General features: G+C 36.4%; 1 protein-coding gene across 2 annotated transcripts in view; it reads left to right on the top strand.

The window, feature by feature from the left end:
- Positions 1-16,446, top strand: part of EMB (embigin) — a 29,233-nt gene extending 12,787 nt beyond the window's left edge. Inside the window, exons 5-11 of one of the 2 annotated variants that reach the window (XM_069777687.1) lie at positions 1,124-1,298; positions 2,530-2,618; positions 6,170-6,297; positions 7,477-7,759; positions 8,549-8,582; positions 10,576-10,649; positions 11,888-16,446. In XM_069777687.1, coding sequence (XP_069633788.1) covers positions 1,124-1,298; positions 2,530-2,618; positions 6,170-6,297; positions 7,477-7,759; positions 8,549-8,582; positions 10,576-10,633 — 767 coding nt within the window. In that variant the 3' untranslated portion in view covers positions 10,634-10,649; positions 11,888-16,446. Of the gene's footprint in view, positions 1-1,123; positions 1,299-2,529; positions 2,619-6,169; positions 6,298-7,476; positions 7,760-8,548; positions 8,583-10,575; positions 10,650-11,884 lie in introns of both variants that reach the window. The other variant, XM_069777686.1, reaches the window with a different exon arrangement.
- Positions 16,447-16,810: the final 364 nt, after the last annotated feature.

Here is a 16,810-nt window from a genome sequence, read left to right as displayed (position 1 = left end):
TTCAGCCAGACTTTGCTGCTGGTTTGGTATGACTTGCATTACTGAGTCAGTGAGCTGTACCTCAGAACTTCCTTTTCTTTCAGTAGGAGTTTGAGCTGTGCAGCACAGCTGTGCTTTTTGACCATCAAGTACTACAGGGTAGGTCTAGGATTGAGATGAAGCCTGGAATAAATTTTCGTGGAGTATTCAGATGGCATAGCCACACTTGTATCTAGAAGATGTGAAAGAAAAGGTCAATTATGAAATAAAATGTCAGTGCTGATGGGTGCAAAGTCAGAGGCCTTTTTTTTATAAGAAGCTATTTGTATGCATCAGAAAAGATACCTGCTGTTGAAACCTGCTTTTGGATACGCTTACTTTATGCTCGGGGAGTTTGTTAAAAGCAAAAAAGTGTCGGGTTTTTCTACTGTATTGGGATGTTTTCACATTGTAGTTCTACTGGCTTGCCCCTAGTAAGGCAAAGGCAGCCATGAATGGGTTTGAAGATGATTTAGTTTCAAGTTGAGTAGCTGTAGCATGAAAGGCCAGATCCAACAATGTTAAGGTTGTGGATTTTATCAACAATTTCACTATGATCTCACAGTATCATAAAAATCTGCAACTGGCTAAAATCTGAATGCTCATAGATATTTACAAGTGTAACTCTGTTTTGATTATATAACTTCTTATATACTTACTAATATTTTTAATAAGTCCTGCTTTTTTAATACCAAATGTGAAGTCATAAAGGAAGTTTAGACTGAGAGCTGTCATTGTTCCTATGGTGAGAGCTAAGTACTTGATATATTTTGGTTTGGGTTAAATTATGTAGAAGCCTAAGTCTGTCTTGCTTTCAGTCAAATGAGTATCTTATGTTTCTATACTGGAGCTCTCTAGGAAGTTTACCTACAGAATGGAATGACTGTCATTTTTGTAATGGGTTTGTATCATACTTCAGTTAATGGCTTAAGAAAATTACGGTCAAACACTGTCTGATTTTGCAGGGTTTTTTTCACCCTGGAAAGTATAACAGCAGCACACTTATCTGCCTGTAATCCAGCATATGTAAAACACAATCTTTGAATCTCTTCTTCCCTCAGAATGAAGAAATATGTTTTTCATAAATAATTTCTTAAACTTTTAGGTGTTTCTGGTACTTCCATGGAAAAAAATATCACTTTGGACAGTGCAACGATAATTGAACTTTCATGCAGATTGGACAATAAATATTCTCATTTGAAAAGTCTTCAAGTGACTTGGAAGAGGGGAAATGAAACAATCAGACACATTGATAAAACTGAAAACAGCTGGAGCATCCAGTAAGTGGTACTCTTTACAGTTTGACTTGCAGGTTCTAACGAGTTATCACATGCATATACACTGCCCAATACTAGTCATGTATATATTAGAAAAGAGCCAAATGTGCTGATCAGTATATGCACATAATCAACATATTGAAGGTGCAGGAAAGGAGAAGGGTTGCAGTTACCTCAAGTCTGGAGGAAGAGCTCCTGTTCTTCCTCTAGTGCTGGTAAAACAAGGTTTCTTCAAGACAGGAATATAGAATAAGGACACAGTTCTTTGAGGTCCAGTAATTCTGTTCAGTATGTGAAGTAGTAATCCCAGTCTGAGATTGCTAAAATACCTCCATTTTTTTCTACTCCCCTACTTTCCACACTCTTTTCCACCTTAGTGCTGCTTTGCAGGTCTGAAAGGCATCAATGGCCACTTTTTTTCCTTCATAATAAGCAAAAGAGAGAAAAAATTAGCTTTACAGTAAAGATGTGTTGTATTCTTTTAAAGGTTTCCTTAACTTTTTCGAACCTCTACAGAGACTCAAGAAATACTGTAGAAAATTTTCTTCAATTAATACAATTTACTTTTGGACTTTAAAAATCTGTAAATGGGCTAATTTTAACCGCGTAGTCTCCAGCTGATTCTGTATAGCTTTGGTTTCTTAACATCAATAGTATTTGTATAAAATTTCTATGATAGAAAATGTGATGATAACGTTCTGTCACTTTTCTGCTATTCCATATAGGCAAACACAACCATGTAAATCTTTTTCAGAGCACCTGTGAAATGTGTAGTTTAGCAGAGAGATGATGTTGGACTTCATTAGATGGCAGCTCTTTAAAACTGTTCAGTGTTGAAGCTATGCTAGTTATTAACTAACTGGCTTTAGAAAGAACAAACCATTTAAAGAATCTCTTCTGCAGTCCTGTGTGGGTATCCTATATAGTTCACATGGTCAACCCATGTCTAATTTGGTAACCTGTAGATCATACTGCTTAAAGATGTTTGGCTTTCTGTGAGTAACAAGGGTGAAAATGGTATTTATGTTCCGAGGTGTGCTTGTGCTCTTTTGTTTTCTTAAAAATGTCATGCTGTTTCTACATTGCACTAATCCTGAATCCTAGTGTTTCAGCGATGTTCCTTGCTCCACTACTAATCTCTGCTGGTTTATTTAGAATGTTAATTAGCAGTCACTGATAGTTGTAGGACAAAAGAAAATACAAGCAAAAATAAATTGATGAATTTTTTTTTAAGATTGAAGATCTTGGATAGCAGTAAGCTGGGAAATTACAGGTGTATTCTGAAAGGTGAAGAAGAAATCAGTGCTATATTTTATTTACAAGGTAATTGTGCTTAATTTTAATTTATTTTAAATATTGCTTCACTTGAGCATTGAAATCCTGTATTAATATGGTTTCTGGATAGTATGGAAATGGCAACTTAATTTGATAAGCTGTGACTAATATTGTCAAGCTAAGTGAGGATCGCTATCAAAGGCATTTCTATAGCTTGGAGAGAAGAAGAATTTTGAAGTAAAACCTGAAAGCCTTTTTAACAAAATTTGCTAACAACCAAAAGAGCATATAAGCCTACTTTTTTCCTAAATGAGTAACTGATTTCCCATTCCCTCTCCATCCCTACAGCAGGAGTGAATACTCAACACTTACTGGGGGGTGGGAGGAAAGGATGGTGCCTCAGGTAAATTCTTCAAAAAGCAGAGCCAATGACTTGAAGGTTTGGCCTGAGATTTAGTGTTACAAGAGGAGCAGTGGTTGGCAGAATGGAGGCAGGGGTTTGGACAAATTGAGTTGTATTTCTGAAACACCAAATTATTGCTTTAGTGCATCTTTCATTCTATATAATATAAGAACAGCACTTATATTTAGTGTGCTTCATTGGGCAGTATGAGTGCCCTTTCTTCTGTCTTGTATTCTCTTCTCCAATAATGTTGCTCCTGACAGTAGTAGGCAAAATCCAGTTGAATGGAAGATGTGGAAATGAAACAAATACAAGCTGCTGGCAACCTTGATCTCTAATGGGAGCTATTCTCTTCTCTTCTCCCACCGTCCAAACTTTGCAAAGAACAAAGCAGGCATTTAATCTGTGAAAGCTCCACAGACTGATATATAAGAAAGATTCTTCCTGAAGACAAGCTCCTAAAAACCTTAACTCTTCAAATAACTACCCTAGCCACAGCTGAACTAACCAGCAGGGCTCTGTAATTCTCAGCTGCAAGTTGCCTTTGTTCAGTAGGATATCTGGTCACGTAACTTGAGGAAACGCATTCATGTACGTTCAAATCTTGAATAGCAATGTTGATATCTGCTTTCAAACCTTCAGTCAGGGGAGACTAGCTTGCAATGCTGGAGAAAGACAAAATTGTAGTTTATTCAGACCTTTTAATCTCTAAAAATGATTATATATTTTTCTTGACAACATGTGGGTAAGGTTTAGTTGAATGGCTACCCAAGTCTGTTTTGATTAAAAAAAAAAAAGTCAAAGGAGACCTTATTCTTTTGAAAGTATACAACAACTGTTTCAGTAAGGGCAGGAATGACTCAACAGGGAAGTCATCTTTTCCAGAACAGTGCATAGGACTGGTTGATTTATTACAAGAAGATGTGAGAATTGCTTCATAACGGTTGAATGCTGCCACTTCTGATGCCATAAAAAGTACTGGCTTGACACTTTTTAAGATTAATGCAAGAGTGAAGGAAATGGGAAAGAGAAGTCCTTGAATCTTCCAGTCAATAATGCAGAGAGTACAATTCTCAAACTGAAAGATGAGTAATATGTTGGTATAGACTCAGTGGCTAAAGTCATCATCACTGTAACTAACTGCAGTAGCTTTCTGGTAGGCAGTTAGGCATTGTTGGATGTGTTACCTCTCTTCCCCTTCTCCCCCATACTGGCTTGCATAACCCTGCAGATTTTGAGAAGTTAAGCTCTTACCCAGGTCTGCAGGAAACATTGAGATGCTTCAAATTTGAACTTCAAGGAAGTTCAAATTAAACATGGAGACCATTTATGGATATTTTAAAATGGTATGATAATGGTGTTGTAATAGCTATATTAAAGGGTAGAATAAATTAATTTGTGTTTCCCCTTTGTTCAGGGATCCTTAAGCAGCTGTCCAGGTACATGTGCTATGAAATAACTCTGGTCTTTAAACCAGTGTGGAAATCTGACTGGTATAAATGCTGGTGTGATCACCTGTCCATCTCTTCAACAGCTTGTTTTTTCTGTGCAGCAGCAGTGTTTTGTACCCAAATTCTGGGTGATCTACTTGCAAAAATACCTGGTGCACAGCATATTTCACTGCGTGCATTCAAGGATTAACCACTCTGTTACGGAGCCAGATACCAGAACATTCATGTCCTTAATCATGGCTAATATGTTCACATGTGTTGCTGGTATGTCTATAGCTGTGCTTCGCCACTGATCAGTATAGCTAAATCCTTTGGACTACCATATAAACCTGTTGTGCTGAATATAAGGGGTTTTTATTTGTTTTCACATGCTCCATTGTTTTTTTTCCTAGCCTGCTTTTGTTTTTTCTCTTCTATAAATTGCAAAGGAGGTGGTAGCAATTATTAGTAAACTTGTCCCTTTTACTGACAGCAGTGAGTACTGCCACTACTCTTTAGAAGGATAGTGTTTGATGATTAAAACAAATACATACGGGGTGAGAAGACTTCACTAGTAATGAGGCTGGATTGATGAATGGTGCAGCAAATTCTGAGGTTGTAAGCAGTGTCTTGTTAACAAATTGGTTTCATATACATTTCTGGAATGGAAATTTTTAAGTTTGAATACTCAGGAGAAGTGAACTTTTCAGAAAAATTAATTTGTGCTCAGACAGTCAAGAAAGGGAGGGAACACGAACAATCTTAGTTTATACCAAATTGTTCCATCATAACTGCTGAAAGCAAATTCTTGGCCTGTTCAGTCTAGTGTGACCAATACAATTTAAAAGATGTACTGGATCTGTAGTTACAAGATGGAGCAATGAAAGTTGAAGTAAAATTTAAAATAAATGGATGTGAGGAAAACATGCTGGTAAACATCCTGATAAAGAGGGAAAGAAGGGGGAAGCTGAAATACATACTCTGGCATGATATATTTGCACAGGTCTAACTATCTGTGGGGTGCCTCAATATATTCAACAGCCTTTTTGGGGCTTTTGCTCTTGGAAGGCTGTGGAGCATCTGCAGTTATAATGGCTGGGACAAGTAACTCTAAAATTATAAATTGATGTCTTGTTTCTTGTGGCCATATTCTGTCCTTAGCAAGATTGGACCAAAAGTCCTTTTTACTGGCATGCACCCAAAAGTCATTACTTCAGCTCAGAAAATGTTTTGTAACTACAAAGATCTTTCAATCTGCAGTTTTGTCTTAATTACAAAAAACATTCTCTGCATGCACAGCTTGCAAGATACCAATATATGGCAGCATTATGACTGCAATAGACTTCTATCATTTTTTGTAGATTAAGTGAAATTGCAGAAAAATTAGTACCTTTGTTTCTAGTGTACTAGAACTGAAGCACGTAGCTCACAGCTGTCCAGGGAGGGAAAGAGGAAATGGGCAAGGGTAGAAGTCACAGTCTGATTATCACTTTGTTTTCAGTATTAATTGGGAACTTTTAAGATCATACAGCAACTGAGAACAGAATTCCTGTAGTCTTCTGCACAAATTCTGAATACGGAATACCAGCCTGACATGACTCTTCATTTAGGTCATGTCATGAATGATAGAATCATCCATGTTTTTAAGGGAAAAGGAAGTGAATGGACTGCTATAAACATGTATCTAAATATATTTTATCTTTTTGTAATACTGTAATTAAAACCTGTAGCTCTCACTTGATGAACTTTTTCCTACTTGTTCTTAGTACCAAAAATTGAAGGAAAAGAAAAACCCATAGTCAGTTATGAAGGAGATTCAGCTATAATGATTTGTAAAAGTTTTGGCTATACTCCCATTGCTTGGACCTGGTATAAGATCAATGGAAGTGAACAGGTAAGGTTTCCATCTGTTGGCAAAGCAAAAAACAAGTACAGACCCTTTGTAAAGTATAACGACTTTTCACTGTAGGCTCTACAAATTTTATTTCCATTAAAGTTAATGTAATTCTCTGTACATGGAAAAAAATCTGTTATTTTTAGATGTATTCATTATTACAGGGATGTATTTTTTGTTCTGGTTTGTATGATGTATCTTTCCCAAAAAGTCCCTGCCATACTCTTACAGCCCAGATAAGACTCCCCTGATTTGTTTTACTCTGGAGATACTTGTTTTTACTATATTAATGATGGTTATGTTGCTCAAATCTTACTGCTTGATACCAAAAAAATCCTACTATAGTAGGACACTGTTAGAGGCATGTAAGGTCTTGGAGCCTTGAGGGAGAAAAGGAGCACGTCCCTTCTCTTCCTTGCCCTCCAGATACAAGTAATTCTGTATTTCCCAGCTTGTATGACCTGTCTGGGGCACTGGACCTGAAGGAGGTCGTCCTGTGGTAGAGACTGCTGTGCCACTTGATTTTGAAGGAGCTGAAATGTCTTCTTACTTCAGCTCTTGCCCTGAAGTCTGTGAGGAAAAAATCTTGCTCAGCAATTTCCCTCTTTCACATACCCACATTTCAGGTCCCCCCTTAGCCTTGGAAGCATAGCCACTTTGTTCTAGCCCTTTTCTGGGGGAAGCACTGTCAACTGAGAGGAGGTACATAGATCTGTCTCCTCTGCACTGCTGGAGAGCATCTATACTGCTGGAGAGTAGCACTGACTTCTAAGACTATCAACATAGTTCCCAGTGAAGCAGCATTCCCAGTTCAGCTTCCTTGAAAGTGTATGCTTTGTGCTGTTGTGATCCCTGGATGTTAGATCCTGACACTTGATGCAGTCTTTGTCAGTGGAGAGTCAATAGAGTCAAGAGTACCTTTCGTCTGATCTTAGACTAAACCAGGTTAGACAACTTGTTCACTGAAAGTGTGTGTTTTCCTCCCTTGAATGTAAAGGGAACCAGGTTGGCCAGCTAAAATAAATCCTTCCCTTGGAGATGGACTAAACATGCTTCACAAATGCCACTTGTTCTTAACTCATTTTACATCTCTCTATATAGACCTATCTGTTGACAATATAAATTTGATTTAAACACTTTCTCATTGCATTAATGAGACTTGTGGTTTTTTATTTTTAGATTGCCATTAATGACTCTTTAGTGGCAGACAAGTATGTAATTAACAGCGTATCTGCCAATGTAACCCATCTGAAGATACTGAAGCTCACCAAGGAAGATGATGGTGTATATTGGTGTGAAGCTGCTTTTGAATTAGGGAGAAGTAAAGGAAACCTGAAGCTTAAAGTCCTATCCCTCATGGTGCCTCTCAAACCCTTTTTAGCAATTGTGGCTGAAGTTGTTATTTTAGTAACTATTGTCTTCCTTTATGAGATGTATTCGAAAAAGAAAGAGAAATGTGCAGGTAAGTCTTTTTAGTCTTTTCTACCTTTCCACTGAAATTGCAGCCAAAGGTAGAAAGGTGTGACCCATAGCACTTCATATATGAAGTTCAGTGTGATTTTTCACATCTGTATTTTTTCTGATAAAATACTTTCTTCTAGAACACTGCATTATTTTAGATTTTTTTAAAAATCTGTTCTATGAGTCTGAATTTAGGTACAAAGTGCTTTCAGTCAGTGATACTTTGCCATGAAGTGTTTGAGATAGTCCTTATTTTTTACCTTACCAGACAAAGGACTTTAGAGGCTGTACTTTTGGGGGGAATGCTTAGGAATGGAAGCAACTGCTAGTAGTCTTGATGGGAAAAACTTCTGTCAAGAATTGAATAACAAGGAAAAGTGCATTAAAACAGAACGCGCTAGTGTTGGTTGCTGAACCTAAGGCACACATAGGTGAGCTGAACTAGATGTGCAAGATGAAACAGAAATGATATATATATATAAAAAAATATGTCTATGTATTATACAAATGTGCATATATTTCTGTATTTTATACATATATGTATATATTGTATAATATATGTATTAAAATCAGATTCGTAACACTTGATCAAAGTAAGGTTTTTGACAAATTTTCAGGTAATCCATTGAATGGAGGAACAAGATAAATTTGTAATTCAAATTAAGAAAACTAATAATGAAAAAATAAGGTTTTTATTTTGCTTAGACATGGAGTGAATAATAGAATTAAACAGAACTTTTCTAGCATTTGTTAAATTGAGACCTTATGTAATGCTTTTTCTGTTATGCAGAAGACGAAAAAGAATTTGACCAAGTTGAGCAACTGTAAGTAAACAATATGTATACTATAGTTAAAATATTTGCATATTACAGTGTGTTATATAAAACTATACCCGGTTGTTGACTCAGCTGCTAAGGGTTAATGATGAATGTGAAAGTACAGTTTATTCCTTTCCTTAAGACTTCCTAGTTCCAGAGTGTGCAAAATGCTGTTTTCTACCTGGCACTTAATTCTGGTGTTTGGAAGATATTTCACCTTTTTGTGAGAGTACTGTGTGTCCTCATTATAAACTGATTGTAAAAGGCAGTAACTATGAGGAAAATAACTTTCAGGTAGAAATTTTACAAAAGAGGCTTTCAAAGTTTTTTGGTTTTTTTTCTCGTATGTATTTTATTTGTCCAGGTTAACATACGTTTCTCTCATTTGCATGTGGTCAAAGCCCTAACTGTCCTAGGTTAGCCTCTAGTTGTTGGTGTGTTGGGAGATGGTGGTGTTGGCTGTTTTGGTGGTAACTCCAACCTCTCTGGGGGGGGCTCTCACTGCACTGATGGCTTGGGCTCCCTGGGCATGGGAACAGCTGCACTACTGGAGCCAAAGGAGCAGGTGTAGGCACTTCTGTTGCCGTTCTGCTTGAGGGTTGGTGCTCCCATGCTGGCTCCCTTCTCCTTAGGATGATGCATTTCTAAAGGCTTGCTTGCTAAAATAAGCTCTGCTTCTCTCCCTCTGCCCATCCTTTGAAGCCCAGTCAATTAATTTGGCCTGTTAACTTTTATTTTTAAGATGCAGCCTAGCAGTTCCTCTTTTTAGGTGTGCAGTCTACTCCAGTTTTCTTCCTCTCAGTCCCTTCTCTCCTCCTATGTTTATCTCCCCTTTTTTGTCCTTCTGAGTAGCACTGTTTTTCCCTTTTTGAATTTCTTGCTGCAGTGACCTTCTTTGTTTCCCTGTGTTGTATTCACTTTCCCATTCCTTTTTCCAGGGCTAGCTGAAAATAGATTTTAGTGCTTTTCCCCTTATCTAAACAGCTTTAAAGCTGTAATTCAATTACACTATAAAGTGGGGATATGTCTTGGGAATATAGGATGCTATTATACTGCTGAGTGTTTGGGGATATGTCTTGGGTTGAAAATTGAATAATTGCCCTTGTCGCACAGCCCTGCTTCTTATAAACATGCTGAAACTGTATTACAATAGGATTGTAACACAGTACAGTGCACTAAAATAATGTTTTCATGCTTGGTGAGATGTGGGATGTGGTTTTGATCAACTGCTTCATCTTTACTTTGGAGTTCTATCTTAGATAAACATGTACGAGGAAAATGTATTAAACCATGTACTACTTGCATATTTTAATAACTGAACATTATTTCACCTACTGGCTGTTCAGAAGATAGATTTGTGTACCAGAGAAGATGGCTCCAAAGGAACTTTTCTGGTCTGTTATGTCAAGTGATGACTAATATACAGCTGAACTGGGCTGAGGCTATAATTAAAATGTCACATCCAACAATGTATTAGGTGGGAGGCTAGTGATTCAGAAACAGATTTGGGTTTTTTAGCAAGAGAATTGTTAATTCTAGTCTTGACTGTGACCAACACCATATAGCTAGTTGTAGGTACTCCAGAAGGAGCAATCATGTGACTGTTTCAGCCTATGTTCTGAGGATGTTGACCTGTATATTTCTTGTATGTTATTTGAGCATTCACTTTGTATATAAATTCTATACACTGAATGAAATGACAGCACAGCAATCATTTCTGGGAATACTATCACTGTTATAACTTCTGCCCAGAACTTTGTGGGATTTTTGAGGGGGGTTGAGTTGAGCCTTTACTACTTGGCTGAAAGACCTCAAGAGTCAGTATGTTGGTTGCTTACATTTTTTTTAATCTTCTTTTTTCTTATAACTTTATATGCTAAAAGAGATAAAATCAAATACATTGTAGATGTACTCTGTGATTGGATTGGGGGACTGGAGTGACTGTGCTCATCCTATACTTAAAAGCTGAGTTTTGTAATTTAACCTCTCTTTCTTATAGAAAATCAGAAGAAAGCAATGGTCTGGAAAACAGTAGTGCTAGGAACAGAAAAATTTAATCTGGTTCCAAAAAAGGTAAGTAAGAGATGAAACAGAGCAGAATTTACTTTTTTCTTGGGCAGCCTAATGCAAGGATTAAGAAATCCACTGTGCCATCCCAATCATTTTTTCTTATGTGGGAACAACATAGTAATAGAACAATTGTTTAGATAAATCAATATATAGTCATTCATGATGTAATATCAGCAAGACAGTGAGTCCAAAATGTTTTAATTCAATGCTGTCGTCATTGTGGTTTAATGGTTCTGTTCACCCATGCAGTCCTTAAAATAGGAGACAGATTAACCTGCTTAATAACTTGGCTCCTGATTATGTAACATTTCTGTGAATGCCAGGGTAGGTGCTGAAATGCACAAGAATTGCTGATATATCCAAAATCCTACTCTTTCAGGCTGTATTTTGGGTGTCAAGTGAGTTTATGGAGAAAGGATGCAAGTGTAATAGCAAGTGTGGAATGTGACAGCACCAGAGATATGAAACAAAGGATTATAGGAGTCTAGGAAAGAAGGCAGAGCTTAATAGATGGTGACCAAAGTGATTAATAGTAGAAGAAACAAGCAGAGGATATGTAGCCCTGTGGAAGCTATATAATGAACTTCCCTGATTCTCTGCCCTCTTCACAGTCTAATTACAGGCTGCTACTACTGATGCCAGCTGGAAATGCTTGTCAGAGGATGGTCTGTCAGTCGAGGACCAATCCTACACACTCTAGCTATTTCCCCTTGTTATTCCCTCTCTGCAGCTGGCACCCCAATCTCTCATCTCAAGATCAGAGGTGTGAGTGACTTTGCGTTTATGTTACTGCTGGTACTGTTTTTCCTCATCACAAGCCATCTACCTGAAGGAAGATTGTTTCTATACCCCTTGTTTTAAAGGACAGAAAGAGAAGTGTCAGGTAAAGTTCATATAAAGAAAATAACAAATCAGAAAACAATCAAGAACAAGTACTCTCCAAGAATATATTTTCCTCCTCTGTTTCCTGCATGTTATTGTACTTGTTGATTGCTGTGACTTAGGTTCCCAAGGATTTATCCCATATTGGATCTAAGGTACCATTCTTGTAAAGTCCTTTTGGCCCATGACACTCAGTGAATTACTAGGGATTCAGATTTGCAAATTGAACTATTCAAAAAAGTGGCAAAATACAAACTGGAGTGAAGTTTATTTTCAAAGAAATATGGGAAAATATTTGGCAGCAAAATAATAGTATTTATGTTATAAGGAAATGTGTTTATACTCTTTTAATTCAGCAGATTTAAGCCAACAGAAGTGGAAGTCATCACAAAGCTACTGAAGATGTATGTGACTATGCATTTTAAACATCCACTATGCTTCTAAGTAAACTCCTCTACACATATGAGAAATAGGATGCTTTTAAAATAGCTGTGAAACTGCTCATTTTATACAGATCATAATGTATTCTGATGTACTGCATTTAGACCTTTGCTGTCTGTAACATTGTCACTTTACTACTAAAAGGCAGTTTTTACATGATCAGACTTCCTGTTGATTTATGACTGACTTGTTTGATTTTGTCCTGAATTGGAACTAATCTTGCATTCACCAAATGAACAGGTAATACAGAATGGGCCTATTACTTAAGTGTTATAAAGCTGAACTCGCAAGATCAAAAAAATATTTCCACCAAAGAAAATGCCTTTTACTAGCAGGTGAAACAATTGTGACACAGCTATTTTTACCAAAGAAATGGTCAAAGGGAAATCTTTGTCATGATTTAAATGAAACATTAACAGTTTTGCAATTTGCTCTGAACAGTAAAATGTCTTCATTCTAACTTTTCTTAGCTTCATTTAAATGAGAAAGCAATATAGGTACGTTCTGAATATTTAAGATATGAATTTTCTTAAGATGTCCTTCCATATGTCTGTGGTACTATACTGTAATTCTGAATAGGCTAAATACTTAAATACTGTACAGATCAGCTATTTCAGTGGCATTTTGGTGTAGATGAAGGAAGGAAAGGGGATAGAGTACCATATCAGAATATAACTGAAATAATTCCTTACACCTGCAGAAATTACTGCAGGATCTGAGAGCTGCAAAACCAGTTCTGTAATTAATGCAGAACACAAATTTCACAAATATACCTATATGGTTCTTATCATACATCCTGTCTAGTTGGTACTTTTACTTCTTGCAGCATATTGTACTGTTCCTTAAACTCCTCTCAGAGCACAGAGACAGTCTTGAGCAGCTAAAATTTTCAGGGTAATAGGATAAAGCAACATGAATACCACTAGTTCTCTTATACATAAAACTGTGTGATGCTGCTGTTAAGACTTACGATATTGCTTTAGAAGAGCTAGTTGCCATAACTTTAAATATACCACTTGGTACGTTATGCATTCAGAAATTGAAAAATGTGCAGCTAATAGAAAAATAGTTGATTGCATTGGTTGCCTTTGCTAATCCAAAAGAAAAATAAGAAAAACTTCCATTTTAAGAAAGGGAAAATTAAAGTCTTCAGAAGAATTTCTTCTTTTAACAAAAATGTAAGGAAAAAGGCAGCATTTGCAAACTCCTTAGGGAAGGGAAAGGAAAAATATCTAAATAGAATATCCTCAACTGGTCATTTCTCTTTGAACATAAAGGAATACAGAAAAATAAAGCATAAAATAGATTAAATTACCTTCCTTTTTTTATTTTACTGTTCTTATGGGTTTGAAAATGTCAGAAAGCCTAGCATTGGCTGTTCTGTTGGAGATGGGGAAAAAATCCAGTCTGATCTATGCTTTTTTGGTTTTCATAGTTTATTTTCCAGCTTTAACAGCTACAAGTTAAAAGTCCAAATAAAAAAAAATGGGAAATACAAGCATTAAGTGATTGATTGTAAGGGCTGAACACTGATAAAGATTTCCCTTGTTAGAATACTGTGTTTATTATATTTTGCCTTGGAGTTTCTATGCACTGTAAAAACCAGAATGCATTTACAGGTTTTTATATGAATTTGTCATTGATATAACGGCATTTTTGTTGTAGCAAGTAAATGTTTGTGGTTTAAAAAGATTTACCTCTGTATATTAATTGTTTGAAACATAATTTTATTTTTTGTAGAAAATAGATTTTTGTAGAAAATTCAGTAGTAAAAAAAGTAAGCTTACTTACAGATCTAAGAGTTAGATTCTAAATAAAGCAGAATTAATATCTTTTGCAACAAAAAGGAGGCTAGGTACTATTTGGAAAAAATCCCACCTTTTAATCAGAAATGGTAACAACTTATTTCTGTCTTCAGTGAGCGTTGCTATCTGATCTTGACATTGTGGTATGAAGTCTGGGCCAACATAGGCAAGTTACATGAATAGATGCTTTTTTGGTGTTGGCAAACAAGGGCTGCACTGAAGGCAGACAGGAACTGGAGAACCTGGACTAAGCATTGATTTTAGATCTGTGATGTGGTCCTCCTATCAGGACTATATTAGTTTGGTAAAATTGGCTGCTGCAACTGTAGCTTTGTGTTCACCTGCGTCTAGCACATTCTTCTTGTCACATCTGCAGGGATTTGTGTTTTATTTTTAGGTTGGCAAGTAGTCATTTCATCTTGGTAAGCAGTTTTATTCCTCATATGTCTGCCTAAGTTCAAACCTTCTTGGGTTCCCCTACAGAGGGGAATAATAAATAATATTAAATGATAAATATTAAATAATTGGCATAATTAACAGTCCTAACTTCAAAGGCATAAACCCTACTTTTTTTTAGTCCAGATACCACACAGGAAGCCCTGAAAATCTAGAAATGTATATTTTATGAGAAATAACATGTTGTATATGTTCAAAACATTCCTATTGCAGTTGCATTGTGTATCTGTTTATTATGCAAACATAGTCTTCAATAAAAGAAAAATTTGGCAACCTTAAAAACCCAAAAGTCTAGGCAATGATTTTTTACCTCATTCAAGCCAAGAGATACCAAATAAGAGCCAAAACAATTCTGAAGATAATTTCTTCAAACAGCAGTTAGAGCTAAGTGTAAGGATCCAAAAATTAGTTTTAATAACAAACATTAATCTGTAATAATTGACTTACATGTGTAGGTTGAGTCTAACCATTACATTTGTTTGGTGGATCTTGTCTTCCAAGATCAAATCCTTCTTTTCTCATAAGAGGTGGTATGATACTTGTTTCTATACCAACAAAAGCCTTATTTCTTAGAGGAAAAGATTGAAGTCTGCAAAAGAATCCTGAAGGGTTGTTTCCTAATGCTTCAAACTGGTCACTGCAAATTCCTCCTTTCCATAGGTCCAAAATAGGCACAAGCAGCTGTGAGACCAGATTCCTAGTGAAGATTGACAAATATTAGAAGAGTTTCCGAGCTGTGAGCTCAGGTAGAACTGTATGAATATTTCCTTAGGATGGAAAGAATTACCCCGTAGTGGGCCAAGATAATTAAGTAATTAGCTACAGGTCATTTGACATGCACAATCCTGAGGAAGAGAGGAGAAACCCATCAGTATTGATGGTAACACTGAAAGCAGCATCCATGTGCCTCTAACTGTTTTTCAGCCAAAGAAAATAAAGTTTATATTCTGGCTTTAAATTCACCCTCAAAACTTTTCAACACTGACTGCTGAGCGATAAAAAGGAGAAAAACTGACTGGTGTCCTCACTGTAGGGGAAGTTTTTCAGCTGAGTGGTTCCCTAAGTGTTGTGCTACCCAGCACATGCAGGCTGACCACAGTTATCCACATCATGTTGCAGTTCTAGCTGGGCGCTTCCCAAAAATAATAAAGGGCAAGGAGTGAGGAAGAAACCAGTTCAGAATGGTTGTAGGGACATGGGAAGGACCTGCAAGTATCCCATAGGGTTCCTGAGGGACAGACAGCAGGAGCTGAGATGACTTGCGATTAGATGTGTACAGGGAAGGTTGTGCAAATCTGTAGGAGAACTTTTTTTTTAGCTGTGCCATTCAGTGTTTGTGTGGGAAGTTCTGTACAGTGACTGAAACCAATCTGCCATTGCTAAGCACTTGCACAGGTGAAAACACAAAGCCAAGTGATACGTTTCATAAGAGAATGGGAAATTATACCCTTGGAAAATTTTTCTACACTGGTTTTAAATAGTTTGCAGTCTTGTTACTTTCTTATGCCAGAACATGCCTATATAATGCATTAAACAATTCTTTATGAAAAAACCCAAGTTCAAAACTTTACAACTTGTTATTGAAACTGAGTAGTTTGAAGTTACTGTTGATAACTGAGTTCATTTTTGTGGTTGATTTTTATAAGACTTCAAACTTGTAATGTTTGTTCCATCTTAGTCAAAATGACTGTTTTTCTTCTGTACAGAAACTTCATCTGATTTGTTTTTCCATTCAGCCTTTTATTTAACTAAAGAAAGATTTTTGTTCTTTTTCATTACTAGGAGAATATTTCTATCAACTGACTTCCTGAATTATTTCCAAATTCACATTAAAAGTTATGTAACAGTGCCTTGAAAGAAGGAATTTGATTACTGTAGTTAAGTTCATTTTTCTCTTTTGCAATATGTTTGTTAAAAGTTTCAGAGGAAACTTGACAGCAAAATCTATTTTTCTAGTGAAAGACTACTAAGCCTAATGCTTTTATCACGCTTGCCTTATTTTACATTCTGATTTTATACTCTGTGCTCACTCAACTGTTTTATTGTTTTGCTTGAGCAGTAAGATGTATACAGAAAATGCAATAGCCTCTGTATGTTTGATGTATATGAAATAACAAGGAGAGTGGTTATGAGTAGTATGAATTGATGATATTGTACTTACAAATAATTCCAATAAATTTAACCATGAAGAATCCATAAAGTGGAGAGTCAAATTATGCCTGGTGTCTTTGAGAGAAACAGTGAGTCTCTCTCATTTCTTTGTATTTGTCCATACTCACAGATCTTATTTTAGACCTAAACTGTTTGTTTGCTTGAGTACAAACTGTCTTTACTCAGATCTATAATCTTCTAGGTAGAAATTGCCAAAGATCAAGTGATGTCCAAGTAATTCCTTTCTAAATGCACATACTGCATCTGGCCTAGATTCATACCTTCTAATTCGGACATCTAAGTTAAGAACCTATTCCCTCTGTTTCCTCTGTTAATGGGGGGTAAGAGGGGCGGGTGGGAAGGATTATCTTCTAGTAGAAAGTAACAGCCTAAGTAGAATCAGGAGTTAGGCAGGGTAAATCTCAGCCT

This window comes from Haliaeetus albicilla, chromosome Z (genome assembly GCF_947461875.1).
Source record: "Haliaeetus albicilla chromosome Z, bHalAlb1.1, whole genome shotgun sequence".
Lineage (NCBI taxonomy): Eukaryota > Metazoa > Chordata > Aves > Accipitriformes > Accipitridae > Haliaeetus > Haliaeetus albicilla.
This window is presented reverse-complemented; position numbering and strand designations above follow the sequence as displayed.